Below are 19,471 nucleotides of genomic sequence, written 5' to 3' on the forward strand. Positions count from 1 at the left end.
TAATTATGGAATTTGGCGATTTTTGTCCTCCTTCCGTGCCAACAGGGCTCTGGACGATGCTGACTGCTGTTCACGGTCCCCTAGTCGTGAGTTAATTCTTCGTTGATTCGATAGGCTTGTTTTTAATTGTTATGACAAACGATCGGACGACTTTTTCGGTATACTTTTGTATTTTCCTACTTCCGACACGAACTTTTTAGGCCTATCCTACCGACTGCGCCAATTACGTGGTCGATAAGACGAAAACTCTTTTTAAAAAATAATTTTATAAATGCATAATAAGTAGAATGGGGATATATAACTACGTTTTTAGACAACCTAGAAGACGCAATAATGTTTGCAAAGGTCTACACGCTTCATAGTGCAGTAATTACAGCTAATCAATTGGAACATGTCATTTCTAATATAATTATCCTTTATGGTGAAGAAAAAGTTATATAGTAAGTTTAAGATTTAAATTATTATCAAATCGCAGGATTATAAGAATCATAATAAGAAACATAACTGTTTCTACTTTTGGTTTTTTTTTGACTAGTTAAGACTTATAATAAATTATTAATAATTAGGTGTCTAGTTAGTTCTTGGATATCTTTTGTGACGATAGGTAGTATAGTTCTGTGGTGGGTGAATAATAAAAACAATTTTATAAAATAAAATGTATATTTTTATATCAAAATATCATCACACAATAAGAATTATTCTAGAAATATCATAAATTATCTTTGAAAGGTATAAAGCAAGGCAAACTACCCAATTTGGGCCTAGACTGCAAACCCACAAAAGTTTTAAGAGGCACTTCATTTTTAATATAATCTGTCCCAACTTCGTCTATTGGAGAACTCTCACCCCCATTTCCTGCATAATATCTCTGCTTCTCTTCACATTTTTCCCCTTTTAAAGTAATATCAACCGACTTTTGATGCCCAACAGGTTGTTGTGGTATAAATTCAGAGGATTTTTTGACAAATTTATTTTTATTCATCAAATAAGTTCTTACCATACTACCGTGCGGATATGCGCATCTCTGTTTGATGCACTTGCCATATTTTTCATATTCTGGACATAGATACTGATGCCTCTTGTCACACTAAATTATTAAAGATATGATGGTAAAAGTTAGTTCAGAACATAATCTTAATTAATACATTTACCTCGGCTGCTTTTTTGCAGAAACCTTCCAAAAAATCTCGGCATACATCCGCTTTTGGGTTTATTTTAACGTGTAAATATGGGCAATTTTCTCTTGAGCATGCGCCTTCTAAGTAGTATTTGCATGTGGGCATTTTTTCAGGAGAAACATTATGCGCTAGGAGACATTTTTCTTTTAGGCAGGCTCCTTGTAAAAACCTAAAATTATTCATTTAACGTTACTATCTATCAAAAAAACCACGAACAAATCAGAATTCGGGTTCATAAAGAAAGGATGTAAACATCATTAGGGATAATTGGATTGTTGCAAAAATAAGTTCACCCAACAGTTTGCAAACTCATAAATTATTAAAAAAATTTATCTGTAATTTTGAACACTTCTGAAAAGAGTTAATACAAAACTAATATTATTTATAGATTTATTATATTTTTGGCAGTTGGTCCGCAGATAAAATAATATCAAGTTAGTAATAAATCGCTATAAATAACTAAATATAATAAGTAATTTAAAAAGTGATAACAATTGACAACAATTTTGTTACACCTTCAAATTGGTTGAGAAAGTGAAAAAAAATATAAAATAACTAATATATCATAGATCCCACATCAAGGGGTCAAATACAAGGTGTGTACCCATGTTTCTTGCACAGAATGGTTCTTATGATCTGTGGGAATAAATGGAACATCCTACTATCAAAAAGGCCATGAGAAATTGCCGGACACTATCTTCTAATTACTAAAACAGCCGCTAGACGGCGGCTAACCTTCTGTTATTTACCTACTTATACAAATTATACCGTACTTGTGTGTTGTGTTATACCGTATCGTAATGTCACGTAACTGTATTTTTTATAACTTTATTCAAATAGGAATCAACTAATCTACTACAGAGTTAACGCAGAATATGTTTTAATTTTGAGCATCCCTGGGTACTGGTTTTATCATAAGGATCGATTAGGTAGAGGTGGGGGAGTTGGTGCCTATGTAAATTATATTCTCAAATACACAACTATTGATTTTAATTTTCAAACATCTGATCAACTAGAATACATATTTTTTAAAATCACACTTCCAAATAAATATATAATAATTGGAGCTTTTTATCGACCACCTTACACAAATATAAACAATATGATAAATGATAAAAGAATATGAAAACTCCAAGTCTCAGTCTCAAAATGTCATTTTGAGACTGAGACTTGGAGTTTTCATATTTTTTTCTCTAGTTACATAAGTCTCTTTGAGATAATGGACGAGTTCTTTCAATATGATAAATGATTTTGAAAACATAATATCTGAGACATTCCTTCAAGCGGATATACTTTTGTATCTGGGAGATTTCAACATCAACTTTTTTAATTTATCGTACCTCTATCCACACTGTCAAACATTTTTGAGCGAATTCTTTAAGCCTTTTTTATTCACTTATTTTACTGTTAACAAAATGCTGCATGATAATCAATGTGGATTTTACGAGAATTTTAGCACAGTATCTGTCTTAGTATCTGTTCTTGATGATATATTCACGGCCTGCCATGAAGGCTACATAAATATTTTGGTACTTCTAGACTTCTCCAAGGCCTTTGATACCATCTCCTATTAACTAAGCTAAAATATTATGGTTTTGCGGACTCTGTTCAATTAGTTAATATCACGTCGGATGCGTTGGATAATCTGTCGCGTGTGCCACAAGGAGCTATTTTGTCACTCCTTCTGTTTATTATTTACACCATTGATATAATCCCTACACCTAAATACTGTAGAGCACAAACATAAGCGGATGACACACTAATTTATGTCTTTTCATTATAACAAATCGCAAAAAATGACCGATCAAATAAACGCTGATCTTCAAGAAATTAAAGAATTATCGGCTGAACATAACCTAAATTCTGACAAAACTAAGCTATTATGTATTGGAAGTAAAATCAAAAGAAACTCTATTAAAAACAACTTTGATTCTACATTAAAATTTGTATCTAGCGCAAAAAATCTTAGCTTAACTATCGACGAAGATCTCAGATTTAGTGCACACGTTCTGAATATAACAAAAAAAAACTTTTCTGCTCTGAAATTACTATATAATGATCCCCACATTTTTAGCTATTAGTTCTCTATGTGACACATAAGTACTCTTACATTTTAACTATGCTGACTTTAAATACAGTACATTGCTTACAGCTCTTGATAAGCTGAAAATACAAAGGGTACATAACGCATGCTGTCGATTAATTTATGAAATCAGGAAGCATGACAATATTACTCATAAAATTGTAACTCTAACTGGCTCAATATGAAAAACCAGAAAAAACCACATCTTTCAAATTTTGTGCATAAGCTTCTCAATACCACAAACACCTCAAATACTCTTAAAAATAAATTTCTGCCAACGACAAGCATTCATGGACAAAATATTAGAAACAAAAACAAATTCTCCATTCTACATAAAACATCAATGTATAACAGATTCTTTTCATATAATACAATGACCTTATATAATTCAAAGACAATAACCAAGAAAAGCATATCCAACTTTTGTAACAAACCAACCTTATAATAATATACTTGAAAAATTTATAAACATGTATTGGCAGCATATTTATAAACTGGACCAGGTTTTGAAATAATCTCACAATACTACAACTATCTAGTTTTTAAAGAAAATCTGCTAATGGATAAACCTATTAGATTACGGTCTTTTGTATCGCACAGTCGGTATCGGATTTCGGTAAATATAAGAGATACGAAGATGGTTAAATTTAGGGCAAAGTTTCGCATTTTTGAACCTAAAAATGTGCCATTTGAAAATTTGTATAAAAAATATTTAAATTTATATTTCTTGTTGGAGTGCTATTGGACCAGCCTTTTTGTACGTGGAAATAATATTTCGAAGAATCAACCATTTCTTAAGATGCGTGCCATAATATAGGTATATATTTGTCTGTATATGGTAATAATTAGAACAATTTTCAATTTTGTCAGTGTGTTAAAATTAGCATGGCGCAGAGTTGGCTGACCCTAAAATCGGTTTCGGGTTTATATTAAATTGTAATTCTTGTTGTTATTCTATTTGTTATATACTGTTGATGTTTTGTTTCATTTACTTTCGTCCCAACTTTTGATAAAATGTAATTTTTGCGGCCTTAGAACATTGAAAGGCTAGAATTAGTAAACAACAACTTGGTTTGAGTCCAACATGTGCACAGGGGCAAGAGGGGTGTTTTGTTTACAAACATATTTGCCGATTCTCTGTTATCAAGTCGACGCAAATTTCCAGCGGAGGAAATTTTTACCTATATTTTAACAACCATTATAACGTTAATTTAACTTATTTGTGTTGTATTTTATAGGAAAATTTAAAATAAAAAGTATAAATACTACAATTAACCTATTTTAAGAATAAATATAATACCATTGTACAGATATAAATACTTTAGCTGATTGTCTAATAAATCATATGATAATGACTTTAAATAAGCTAATCCCTGAACAAACAATAAATATAAATGAAGTCATAAAAAAATGTGGTGGAATCCGAATGTAGGAAGTGAATTAAGAACACGGGATAACTTATACAAAAAAGCTATTTGGACCAAAACTAAGGAAGATTGGAACAACTCAAGGCAACGAAATAAAGTAGTATCATTCATAAGATCAGCTAAAGTAAGTTACTACAACCGTAAAATTGATGAAGTAAAAAATAACTAAGGAAATTTGGAAATCGTTAAAAAACTAATTAGCCATAGCGGATATGTTGAAAATAAAAAGAAAATAATATTTAATAATGTGATTGTTAAAGAAAAGGATCTCTGTAAAAGTTTTAATAATTTATTTCTGGATAGTATTAAAGAAATAGCAGAAAATATAGCCAGAAATATAAGTAATGAAGATGTTATACAAATAATAATGTGTGAACATGAGCTGGACTAATTTTGCAAGTTAGAATTATCTAAATTAAGAAAAATTAAATCTAAAATAAGTCTTATGGAAAATAAAGAAAACAACACCCATGGCATTACCGTAAAAAATTTAAAAATGTCATTTGAAGTAATTGGAGACAAAATGCTGAATGTAATTAACCAAAGCCTAACCAGTGTTGTCCCAATTGAGAAAATTAGTGGCCAAATAAATGTGAGGAGTTTCGACCTATAAACATGGTCCCACCCTATAAAAAGCTACTCGAGATGTGTGTGAATGAACAAATTGTAAACTATATAGAAGAAAATATTATACTTAGTGTATACCAGGCGGGTTTCAAATTAAAAAAAAATCATGTGAAAGTGCTTTACAAACATTTCTTTTCAATTGGAAAAAAGCATTGAATGATAGAAAACTAATAGGGGTTGTTTTTTTGGACTTCAAACGTGCTTTTGATACAATTGATGGCTTAAGTATGGCATGGGTGAGCCTATCCTCAAATGGTTTGGGGACTACTTAAGGGATCACCAACAGGTGACCAAGTTCAATGGAAAAATCTCCTCTACCAAAGAAACAGTGTATGGTGTACCACAGGGGACAGTCTTGAGTCTCACTTTGTTAATATTGTACATAAATGACATTGCAAAGGTAGTTTGTAAGTGTAAAATTCAACGTAGTGTGTGGGCCAAATTGTTAGAAATCGATTTACTACAAAAAACGAAATAGGGTGTTAAAAATTATTCTTGCTTGCAATCATTATACAAGGAGGACAGAAATGTTAAACTGTGGCAATGTGTTGAGTCTAAGACAGACTGTCACTTACAACACAATGATATTTATTTATAAAATGTTACACCACTTAGTTCCAAGTCATTTAGTAGAAAACTGTAAGTTTGTTAGTGACATTCATCAACACAATACAAGAGAAAGATAATTTTTACATAGACAGGGTGAATCAAAAGGTGCAGGTCAAAATAGTTTATATTTTAAAGGTTTAAAACCAGACAATGAGTTGCCGGATTATGTAAAGAGCTGCAATATAAATAGCTTTAAAATGGAATGTAAGCAATATATTAAAACTTATATTGTTATACAGTTAATCCAATGTATGAAATTAATTCTAGCCTAGTGCTATTAATAAAGAATTTTTTTTTATTATACATATATCTGGTTGTTAATCTTGAATACAGTATTGAATTGTGAATGTTTTATAACAGATGTCAAAATTTTCAAAAAATATTTGTGGATAGATGTTTTCTTTATTATTCAGATGTTTTCTGTCACTTTACTATTGTTTCACTCTGTCTTCACATATGTTGTCAAAAATGTTATTATTTCTTATCGATTTTCGGAAAAAGTCAATATTTCCTCCAACTTGATTGTTGCCTGGCAACCGAAAATAACAGTAAGGAAATATTCATTTCTGTACTGTAAGGAAATGTTATTTCCATACAGTAAACTTTAGAACATAAATGCGAACAGGTTTTTTTTCCTAAACAATTTTATTTTTAAAACTTTCAGCACAAACAAGGTTAACATTATATAGGAACCCCACCACCTTAGAACATATTTAAAAATGTTAAATATCTTTTTAACTTCTAGAGAAAATTTGCAAAAAATATGACTCTGAAGCATAATATACTTTCACAATTTTACATTTTATACAAATTTTATTTTATATTTCAAATGTAGTATGGAAAAAATTAAGGGAAACATAATTTTTTTTTTAAATACTAAATACTAATTATAATCTGTTTTTGAAACATATTTTAATGATTGATATGTTTCTAATGTTAATTTGATCAAGCTAGTAGAGTATTGAAAGAGTATAGATATATAGAGTTTGAAAACAAACTCAAAGCAACAAGTCAAAATAAGGCAAGGCGAAAGTAAAATGAAACCAAACTGACACTTAGAACTAATTTATTTTTTTCCTTTTTGGCTTTTCATTTTAGAGATTTTAAAATTTAATGAGAGGGAAGAATAAATGAGCAAATTTACAAAAATGCATGTCTACATTGTAATTAGAAGCATATTGGTTAGACAATAAACAATAAAATTTGAGATATTTTTAAAATGTTTGGCAATTACTGGTTGTACTGATGACTATTTATTATCTTTTAATATTGATAATAGTGTTTTCATGTTTTTTTCTCTTTGGCTACTCAAGCTTTAGCTCAGACCACTTGCATTAATATAAGAATAATATTAGACAGTGCAGGGTAATACTATTATTTCATATTGGTAATACATACTTTGTACAAAGAGCAACTTGATCTGGATCATGTTTCCAAAAACACTTTCCATTTTCCTTTCCTCTGCAAACACCATATTTTCTATAAAATGGACATGGAATATTGCAAGTTTTCAGCCTCTTTGGGGAAGCCTTTTCCTTCCCTTTCTTTGGACTTTGTCTCCTAGAAACCAAGGACAATAAATATCACTGACTATAATAAATTAAAGCATGTTTGTTCATTATTTTTAATTACCACTTGTTCAGTTAAAATTGACATTTCTTAAGTCCTTTTAGTTTGAGTAGTATACATATTGTGGCCCCTATTATAAAAAAAATTTAGCTTGTCTAAAGAAATAGCTGCTAAAGATAATCTAGATCTGAGAAATGCATTATTTAGATTTCAACAGAACAATCCTTTAGTGGTTTATATAGTGTTTTTTGACTAAAGAAATGCAAAAACCACTACCAAATATATTTTGCTTAAGAACTTGTTATACTGTCAACAGATCAATGGAAATGACAAATTGCAATTGGTTAAAATACAATCTTTACAAAGCTTTTCAAAAATACTTCTCATAAAAGTTGAAAACATAGAGCTGCTAAATATATGCATTCATACATCATTAGTTTCATAACTTGTAACAAATTTGAAATTGAAACAAATTTGAACCTTTATGCACTAAATTATAAATGAAAAGAATCTATGCAAGTACCATCCTCTGTGCGGCCACAATGGCTGATCACAATGTTCATTGAAGTTTCTTTGTGATTGATATACCTATAATTTTGGAATTTTTTAAAGTTCCTTGAAAGAAATTAAAAAAAAATCCTAATCTCAATTAAAATGACCATACAAAATTTTAAAAAATGTTGAAGGTCACAAGTTACCACTACAAATCCCCTACTAAAATTATGAATTAAGGTTACATATCTTGGAAACAAATATAAATCATAAATTATTACCTTATTACTTTAAACTTTTTTACAATACTCCTTCTGGTGCTAGACTGATTCATAGCTACTTTTTTACTCCTGTCCTTTAAAAATATTTTATTACCAATTCCAGCACATGTTCTTTGGATAGAATTTCTTGTTTTGCAATATGTTATCCCATTTATGTTAATGGTGGTGTAAACTTTAACTTTTTTATATAAATTGCCCTTAATGTTTGCCTTAACCAGTGGGCTGCCAACTACAGGACGTGTGTTAATGACATATTTTCTACAATATTTTTTCACTAGGTAAGGATTTCTAAAGTTTAGTAATCCTGATTTATTTATTCTATTATCAATTTTGTACTTATTTTGATGGGTGCCTTGTTGAGCCGATGCTAAAGAGCAGCTTTTCTTTGAAGAACAACCAGTTTTAACTATTTTATACTTTGATTTAACAGAATTTCTTCTTTTTAATTTCCTGTGTGGTGAATGGCTTCTTATTAATTTTGTTCTTGTTAAAACAAGAGCTTTATTAGGTTTATTAAGTGGTGCATTTTCTTTTTTTTCCTGAATATCACATGAATTTAAAATATTAGTTACTGCACTGGTGAACTTAGGGTTTATATGAACTGTTTGGCTGCTCACTGGCAATTGGATATTTTTTACGTTGGGATTTATATGAATTTTTGAAACTGGAGCTTCAGTTTTTCTTACATGTGTTTTTAATCTAGGGTTAACATGTATGCTTGAGCTGCCTGAAAAATTGGGATTTAAAAATACTCTACTGTTTGACTTAATTTTTGCTTGAAAGTGTGGATTAACTAGCACTGTTTGAGATCTGTCCACGGGCTGAAGTAGCTGAAAATTAGTTGTTTGTGGCTTTTCATACATAAACTGACTTTCCATCTGATGGATATTTTCAACTTGAGATGATCTGTAGCTGTTCATAATATGGTACGTCGCAGTATTGGTACTGAATGCTAAAAAATATGTTGCACTAAGCTTAATTGCAAATCTGGATAGAATAAAACAACACAACAGTGCAACACAAATTGTTATTATCAAAACCGAAAAATATAGAATGGAAAGATGCTACTAATACCAGCACTGTCAATAGAATTCTATTATTTATTTCTAATATGTCATTATGTCAATTGTCAATGGATACCAGCAGGAAAATCCACCAAAAATTCTGCAAGCAATCTGACAATCGACATTTAGGCATTTTCAAGAGGACGACGGGAGAGGTTGGATATTACAGCCATATTTTAGCGAGTAAGCGTCTTACTCGGTTGCCTTTCAATGTCTTAAGCGTTACGTCATCATATGATTGCGCTCGAATGACGTCATGTCTAACAGCTGTCAGAGTCTAAACATTAGTAAATATTAGCTATATGTTTCATCGGTATTGCATTCGCTTTGGTCGGAGACTGACCTAAACCATGAAAACACCCATTTGTCTAAGTTTTCAAAACGTTTTGAGTCTAAATCCGATCTCATACATTTTGGATCAAGAGGAAATACAATAAACAAAAAAGTTACTGGCGTAAACATAACCTCACTCATATTTTTTTCACACAGAAATAAACACAAACTCATCAAAAATCAATTTAAAAAATATCCGCGCAACCTCACCTTTAGGTTCTTCACTGTATGTTTTGCAAATCTATTCGCTCTTTTGATAATTTATTATTTTCTGCATTTTTATTTGGTTTGGATGTCGTAACTGTTAATGTATATAAGACATTAATATTAAATAAATTAAAACTAATACTAAGAAATATAATGCTTCTAGTCTAAAAAAATATCAAAAAGTCGATAGCAATATTTATTGTTTATTATTGTTTGTATAGCGTCCCTACAATGTCCAAATGTCGAATGTGAAAATGCCTACTTTTCAGCAGAGCTAAAAAACATATTTAATTGTCATTTAAAAATTATCGCATATGCCAACTTGTTTTTTTTTATATTAGTGCTATGCAGTTTTTCATTCTTTTTGTGATAGTGCTAACACTTATAGTTTTTTTTTCTTATTATAGGCTAAAAATCTATATTCGTCACTTTGCATCTTATTAAAAATGTGTACCAATTCAAAAATTTTACTTCAAAGAATCGAATGTGACATATTCGATTGTTTGTGTTATAAACATTTAATTTTTTTGTTTTTAATAAAAGTCAAGTAATGAAACAAAAATTGACATACAAATTATTTATTATAAGCACTAAACACATTAGAAAACAAAACCAAGAACAAAATAAAAATATGGTTAAGTGGAATTAAATGATAGAAGAATCATCTCATTCTCACGGAAATTTAAACATGAAATTAAATTACAATTAGAAATATTTTTTAAATCTCTTCGGGCTCATCTTCATCTTCATTAGCATCTGGCTCTGGTAGACAGTCCCTTAGTTCGCTTGATGTTGGTAGGGAGTAGTAGTATTGGTGGTAGGGTTTTGGGATCAAATTTTGTGAGCACATTGTCAAAAAATCTCTTTTTTTTACATCGGTTATGGGAATTCTATTATTATAAGGAGTAGAAGGAGTTGTTTGATAATATCCTCTTTTTTTTGTAGCCACTAATTTCAAAAAGTCCTCGTTATAGTTTCGTTTCATTAAAATGTGTTGGTTTTCATTCTTTTTATATTGAAACCACACCATCAATGAAAGTAAAATGATCGTCAATAACTGGTTCCATTTCATTTACTTAATTTTTTTGCTTTTTCTTAGCTTTTTTTTGTTTTTCCATTTCAAATTTAATATGATTTTTATTAAACTCCAAGAAATCATCATGGAGTAGCTGATTAACTTCAAATGGAGTTGGGTTGGGTTGGGTTGGCTTTATGATTTGAGCCCGTCCTTCCAGGGTGTAAACAGGACAATTTTTTTATTTAACTTCGATCTTTGAATGTACAGAGTCACACTCCATGTGACTATATCCTGGCTCAAAGTATACATGATCTATTGTTTTTAAATTTGGGTGAGTGTTAACAAGATATTGACACATAGCTGAAAAACTGAAGTTTTTCTGCTGTCCACCGCAGCTGCCCGACATCATTTTAACATGCTCAATATGTGGAAACGACATAATGTATTTATAAATTTAATACAAGTAAAAATTTCGGTGCTTCCATCTTTTCCCTCCGTTTCATCCCACAAGAAACAAAGTACACTTGAGTCTCCCAAGTTATATATTGTTAAATTGTAAATAGCAAGTTTTCTTACGTAAAAAAAGGTCCTGTGGCTCCTTTAGGAGTTGATAAAACTGACTGCAAATCAAAGTTAAATGCCAATATGTTATTATTAACTTGAGCCAACTCTTTATCTTCATTTCGTTTTGCCCTGGCTGCTTCTTTTCTTTCCTGGTGCTTGGCATACGATTCAGCCTTTTTAATTTTGTCTGCCTCTGAGCATTCTTTAAATGCAATGCAGAATTTGCACAAATCTTTTTTGGGGTTATGAAATTTCAATTTATGAAATTTAAATATTTTCCAGTTTTCATAACAATTTACTTTTGTGCCTTGAACTTGGCATTCTGTCTTATACATCTCATACATGGATTTTATGTTTAGATGTTTAGATTTGAATCCAAATATTTATAGTCAGACTTTTTTCGGCAATAGTGAGATTCTAACGCGGGAAATGAATATATATATATATATATATATATATAAATCAAATATGTATATATATGTATAAATCAAATGATATATGTATATATATTTAGAATAAATATATGCTTTGTATTAATTGCAAACCCTACATGATTTTTCCCAAATTCAACTATTGAATATGACACTTTCAATACTATGATATTCAAGATTTTGAAGATTTTTTGATATTTGCACTGTCTAACTAACAAATGTGTCATATTCGATAGTGTGTAGATTTACAAATATAACAAGTTTTATGTAATCTCGGTACAAAAAAACGATTGTGAATATTCAATACTTTGATTCTGTAAAATATAGAAATACATATATATTCGCTACTTCTAAAACGCGTTCTAAAGGAGCTACGGATTCAATAATTTACCACAAGACGTATTACGTCTAGTATAACAGCAATGTATCGAATTTGAAAAATCCTTTTTTTTCACATTCGATAGTTGGACATTGTAGGGACGATAGCTTCCCTTTGACTTTGACATATCGAGTTTATTAGCGGTCTCGGGAGACCGCTAATAAACGCTTAAAGCGCCTTATACGGTGACGTCATGACTTGATCGCTCGAATGAGATGTCTTAAAGACGCTTATAGCCGCTTACTCGCTAAAATATGGCTTATAAAATCTTATAACCTAAGATTGATGTCATTAAAGAGACAAAGTTAATATAAAATATTGAACTCATAACTAATTCTTAATCTTAACAAATGCGATGATTATTATTTTTATTTTGAGAGGGAGCTAATTTTTACTGATTGTAAATTATAGGGAAATGTAGTGTCAACTCAAAAAATAGCAGCTTAATTATTAATATAGAGAAACTTACCATTTTAAACTATAGTAATTTTTGCTGACATCTTATAAAATTTCCATTGTTAATAGCTAGATATTCCTAGATCTCCCAAATCAAAAACAATATTTTTTCCTCAGAAATACTTCCTGAATTTGATATGAATGTATTTTATATTAAATATATTCTCGAAATAAAAATTAATTAAGATTAGATGTGGCAATCCAATAGATAAAAAAAACTTTTTCCACAAAGTTGCACAGTTTCGTGATGTTCTCTTTCCTACCGTTCTGGGTCCTACCGACGTAAAGATTGTCTCGCGCACATCGTAGGGATATATGATTCAAATCAATTTTATTCAACGATGGATTTTTTTAAGGCGATCTTTTCAGTAATCGATCTAATTTTTCCAAAATCGAACATCGATTATCTAAGTGATCTTAGAAGTTTATTTGGAAAAATACAACAAAAATAAATGGAAGAAAGCGCCATTCAACAGAGGGTAATTTAGTTTTAATTTTACTACCTAGATATGGATTTTCTTTCCATGTTCAGTTTTCTCAAATTATATAATCATTTTTTCATTTAGTTCCAAGTTGTCATTAAACTTTTACTTTTATTCTCTTAAACTTATTTGCACTTGGCTCATTGTATAGAAACAGTTTTGTAAAATATTCATATTGAATGCAAGAATGTTTTGAGGCCTTATAAAAAATGCGCGTCCAGTACAGTAGCATCTGCTTGTTGGAACCAAGAGGAAGAGCTCTCAAGTCGCAAAACAAGTAGATCGCTAATCCAGTGGCTAACGTGTCATGTACCGCCCGCCACAATCCCACATTTATGGGATTAAAAACCTAAATTAAACTTTTATAATGAATTAAAAGCTGGCCAGCTAACGTGTAAGAAAAGGCAATCCGAGGTAAACTATTTTCGAAAAAAAAACCAGGTAAGGTCTCACAACCATTTCCTTTTTTTTAAATAATTTTTTTCAAAGAAAAAATGACATGCCACTTTTGTGACTGTCTTAACAGTGAGCCTTCATCTAGTTAATTAAATTTTTTCTCAATTATTGTTTTTCAAACATAAAACTAACAACTATTTTTTTTGGTCACTTCGACCAGATTAATAATAATTTTCAAATAACTTACTAAATTTTGTGGTCTTCATTGTCCTTCACAGGTCGTTTTACGCTCGGCATTTGCTGGAATTTTAAACTAGAAATCTAAATAGATAAAAAACTGAAAATATTTTTACCTGTTTAATGTTGCTTGGTGCATGGTAGTTGGTCGTTTTGAATTATATTTACAGGGTGACTCAAACATAAATTATTACTTTGATGTCACTAACGTCATTTTTATTCAAGAGTAACGAGTGGTCATTTTTCTATATTGTTCTTCACTTAAAGTTACTTTATTTAGATAGATTTTTTCTGGTATTACTTTAAAGTCAAGCGGCCCTTGTTAAGAAAATCAATTTGCCACATAATTTAATTTTAAATCAATTAACCGCTTTTCCTTTCTTCTTTCTCTTTTCTTCCAAAGTTTCTTTAGCTTCCTATTTGTTTGCTAGTAGATTTTTTGTGATTTTTTTTTATAGCAATCTAAGCTATTTAAAATGTCTGATAAATTAAAAAGGGCCAAACTTCTTAGACAAAGTGAAGTGAACCGATTCTCGGACTTGCTTGATATCTCTGAAAGAGCAAAAAATGATAACTTTGATCATACAGTTTTTAAGCTGCGTTATGAGTCTTTAGAGTCCAATAACTCAGAATTTTTTAGACAGCACAATATTGTGATTGGTTGCATCTTAGATGATAATGAGGAATTTATTATACAGGATCGCATTAGAAGTTCATTCGAACGAGATTTTTGGTGCATTCAATTGACATAATTTGACTTATTCGGTGAGCAACTTAGCTCTGAACCTTCCTCCTCATCAGTTTCTCGTAATCCATCACATGTAACTTTACCAAATATTGAAATTCCCATCTTTTCCAAGAATATCATATAATTTGCAACCTTTAGAGATATGTTTCATGCGCTGATACAAAACAATGGCAGTTTGCGCAATATAGAGAAATTTAATTATCTTTTAAGTTTTTTGCGTGGCCAACCGTTAGTATTAATTCAGAAGATACCCATGACCGACCTTAATTATTCAACCGCTTATGAAACGCTGGTAAAACGTTACCAAAACACTCGTTTAGTTGCAGCTGCGCACTGGGTAGCTATCGAAAATGCTCCAAGGCTTACCACAGAAAATCCTAGCGACTTAAGGCAGCTTTTGGACACATTTTCAAATAATCTTTCTGCCTTACGTAATCTACATTTTCCTGTGGATTCTTGGGATTTCATTCTAGTTCAGATGTTACTTAACCGCATTCATGTTTCTGTGGCTACAGAATTTGAGCTTCAGTACGATCTAAGTGTTACACCTTCCTTTGTTCAACTCACTACTTATTTGGATAAGTATTGTTTGGCTCTTGATAATGTTTGTTACACCCAATCTCAAGGAAAGGAGAAAGAACTTGCGAAAAGAGAATTGAAATATCATTTCCCAATTCAAAAACATTCCTTTTTCAGCCATGAGCAATGCAAATCAATTTTTTGTGATCTTTGAAATTCAAATCATAGTATTTATCGATGTCCCAGTTTTTAGCAAAAAGTCCAAATGAGAGATATCAACTCGCAAAATCTTTAAAAATGTGCGTAAATTGCTAAAACATAAATACCCATTTTATTAAGGATTGTAAATCTACTCACGCTTGTCATAAATGTAAACAAAAGCATCATACTTTATTGCATTTTGAAAGAAACACTGGCTCTGGTAATAGCAATCATGCTTTCTCCACTCCCCACTCTACTGCTTTTACTGTAGATAATGATGCACAGTCACACTTGCTAGCTGATCTTTCAAATTCTTCGCATTTAGTCGCAAATAGTATTAATAGTAATACTTCCATTAATGTTTTACTATCTACAGTTCTAGTAGATATGTTAGACGGATCTGGACATTTTTAAAAAATTCGAATATTATTGGACCTATTGCTATATTATATCCTAATTGCCTATCCTAATTCTACCTATCGCAATGAAAATGGGAGATTCGAAGTTTCCTTGCCATTTCAAAACCCAGAGTTTACTAGCAGTAGAGAACTAGCTGTTCGAAATCTTTTATTGTTAGAGCGCAGACTGGAAAATAATTTGAAGCTCTACTGTAATTATTCTGCTTATATGCAGGAATGCCTTACACAAAATCACATGGAATTAATACCTTCAAAGGACATTCCAAAGCGGTCATTTAAAATCTCACATCATTGTGTGTTAAAGGATTCCAGTCCCACCACTAAAGTTCACGTAGTATCTAACGCTTCAGCAAAATTTCGCGAGGACATGTTGCTTAATGAGTGTCTCTTCCCTGGCCCCAAATTACAAACTGACATTTTTGAGTTACTTCTTGGCTTTAGAATTCACCGGTCTGTTTTCACATCCGATGTTCGCCAAATGTTTAGGCAAATTTTAATAAACTCCGCACATGCTGATTATCAAAGAATCGTGTAGCGCTTCTCGAAAGATCAACCTATCGCTGATTATCGTCTTCTTACAGTTACTTATGGGCTAACTTGTGCATCTTATCTTGCTTATTAGGTCATTATTAGCTTTAGCAGAAGAGGTTAGTTTTAGTCTTTTACTAATTTTCCTAAAGTCTCCCAAGTTATTTTAAGGTCATCTTATGTTGACAACGTCAACGGTGGCTCACAAACTATTGAGGGAGCTAAAAAGGTTCAAAAGGATTTAATGCCTCTTCTTCAGAAAGGTGGTATTGAGCTTCGAAAATTACTGATCGAATTACTTATTAACCGAATGGTGTATTAATGATCCTCGTTTGTTAGCTGATTTTCCACCATCTTCTTTATAGTGAAAGTATCTCACTTAATTTCGATTCAGATAGCCCCTTGAAAGTTTTAGGTCTTCAGTGAAATCATTCTTTTGATGTTTTCGTGTTTTTAATTAGTTCAGTTGATAAAGGATGCACAAAACGTATACTTTTGTCTAATTTAGCAAAGTTTTTTGATCCCTTGGGATTAATTTCTTCCTGAACTTTTTTCGTTAAGCACTTAATTCAACGCTTATGGTACTTAAGACTAGGCTGGAATAAAACGCTTCCAAACGAGATTGTGTTTCTTTGGAATAAATATTATTTGGAGATATCTTCTATATCCAAATGTAAAATTCCTCGTTTTTTGATCCCCCTCACTTCTGAGACCATAAAAATTCACGGGTTTTGTGACGCTCCGAAAAGGGCGATTGCGCTGTAATTTACCTATGCTGCTTACTTGCTGATGGGCAAGTAACCACTTAATTTGTATGTGCTAGTCAAAAGTTGTACCGTTAAAAACCCTTTCAATTCCACGCTTGGAACTTTGCGCAGCCGTACTTTTGTCTCTATTGCATTCACATGTTTATAAAATGTATACATCCTCTTTCGCCATTCATAAGATTTTCGCCTGGAGTGACTCAACAATCACTCTTTCATGTAGCAAAGCATCTCCACATCGTTGGAATACTTTTGTTAGTAATAGGGTCTCCTTTATCCAAAAAAAGTTTAAGTATTAAGAAAACATCAGTTTCTTGTTTCCCACTTAAAAATTTTACAGGCGTTCTTACGTCTTCCGAACCTAATTCCGCAACAATGGTTTTGGTTTAGCATGTTCAGTCCTAGGATTTTGCTTCAGACATAAGGGTAATTCAAACCAATCAATTACCTTCGAAACCGCTTAGAAAATTAAGCGTTTTTATGGATAGTGATAATACAGTTTCTTATCACGCAACAATTCTGGATAGTATCTTCTCAAAGGGTCATTCGTCAAATTATTTCAAAATGTGTACGATGCCTTAGGTGTCGACCTCAGTCTATTCAACTCCCAATGGGTGATTTGCCTGCTGCGCGCGTATCCCAAGTAAAGCCTTTTCTTCACATCGGAGTGGACTACGCTGAAGGTTTTAATGTAATGATGTCACGTTACCGTGTTTGTCGCACCACAAAGGCTTACCTGAGCTTATTCGTTTGCTTTGCAACCAAAGCTTTACCTCCTGAATTGGTCTCTAACCTCTCTACCGAGGCCTTCTTAGCCGCTTTGCGTATCTTTATTGCGCGACCGTTGTCAACATTTACATAGCGATTGCGATAGCAATCGCGGCGGCGGCACGCCATTTTGAAAAATTATATTAAATAGAAAGAAGGTCATGCGATACATAATTTGAAAGCTCCCATTGAATGTTTTATGATCTTAGAATACTAAGTCATTACTTCTACCCATAGCAAAATGTCAGCCTTTTAAAATCTTATTTTCCGCTTTTTTATTTTATGTTTATATTCTTTACTACAACTGTTCAGGTCTAAATCGTTTGTAGGTGTGTTGTTGTTTGTAGAGTTTGTATTTTTTGTCAATGTCAATGTCACATTATTATTATAAAAGTTACCGTTCCCCATAAAAATCTATTTGTTTTACCAATACTTTTAAAAGTGAATAATACCGAAAGAAGCGAATACTTTTGCTATTTCATTCAATGCAATTTTATTTGTACCTGATCCACGTTGCACGAAAAGCTTTAATAAAACTACTAAAAATAAATTTAGCATCTAATATTAAAATAAGTTTTACACATTTTTGACCTTGTGCTAAAAACGCAAAATTAGAAAATTTGGTGACGTTTTATGGTTAACAGGTGGCTATAGTTTGACAAATCAAATAATTAAATATCACTTCTGGTGTGACCGGAAGCCTGATTTTTTTTTGATTTTTTGTATTCTTTAGACATATTATTAAAATAATATATTCGTACTTCTGAGTATTGCGAGTTTATTATTTTTGGCAATAGACATTTAATAATTATTAAATATTTTTAGTTTTGGAAATATATCCATATTTTAAAAATCTTTATCTCGGGCAGACTCAGAATCCTTACTATATTATACTATATGAAATGAGTATAACAACTTTTTAACTGACTAGGAGCAGGAAGTACTTTTTCTTAGTTTGCATATTTTTTCCAACTGATGCAGTAATTCTTATGAATCTCTCCCCTGGATTCATTCAGAATAAATGGTTGAGTATCTGTTTTTTTTTCAAAAGCACCTATTTGCTCGGATGATTTTTGTCGATTTAAAAAAAATGTTTTTCTCTAATTTTTGTATTTGTTTTAGTGCATTGGATTTGAGTAGGCCATAATCTTTCTCAGATAGGCCTGCCAGTTTTAAGCGTCTTTGTTGAAAAAGTAGCCTTTTTCCAAACGAATCCTGCGCTTAGACACAAATTTGAAAATGTAAAGAGCGTATCTTTACATTTTCAAATTTTCTTTATAAAATTTTGGACTGCTCTCTACGATAGCCCTATAAATAATTATCATCAGGTGACTTAAAAGAAATTGCAGCAGCATTACAACGGTGCTAATAGGATCCTCTAAAAGAATAATTTATGCGTTTTCCTCCAACAAACTTACAATTACAAACTATCTATAAAGAATACATATATTAGAATAATACTATATATAGAATTGTTGTTCTTTATAAAATTAATATCCATATTTAAAATTAATCACAAATCTAAATATCTTAAAATAAACCTCATGCCCTCATTTCAGAAATACCCTTTTCGTATACGTGAAGTGTCCCAATGATGTGCACATCTTATATTCTCCAAATACATGACATGCCACATTTCTCATGTTCTCGTCTTTCTCACCCCAATCACCCTCGTGTACTTTTTTTCTAGG

At 31.3% G+C, this 19,471-nt stretch overlaps 1 protein-coding gene across 1 annotated transcript; it reads right to left on the reverse strand.

Annotated features, from left to right (window-relative positions):
- Positions 1-641: 641 nt before the first annotated feature.
- LOC126741271 (zinc finger CCCH domain-containing protein 3) lies at positions 642-9,371 on the reverse strand. The gene is made up of 4 exons (XM_050447658.1): positions 8,267-9,371; positions 7,323-7,484; positions 1,152-1,347; positions 642-1,087 (listed from the first exon to the last, which is right to left on the reverse strand). The coding sequence occupies exons 1-4, from the start codon at positions 9,184-9,186 to the stop codon at positions 710-712; spliced, it is 1,656 nt and encodes a 551-aa protein (XP_050303615.1). The 5' UTR covers positions 9,187-9,371; the 3' UTR covers positions 642-709.
- Between the last annotated feature and the right edge of the window lie 10,100 nt (positions 9,372-19,471).

This window comes from Anthonomus grandis, chromosome 1 (assembly GCF_022605725.1).
Source record: "Anthonomus grandis grandis chromosome 1, icAntGran1.3, whole genome shotgun sequence".
NCBI classification, from domain to species: domain Eukaryota; kingdom Metazoa; phylum Arthropoda; class Insecta; order Coleoptera; family Curculionidae; genus Anthonomus; species Anthonomus grandis.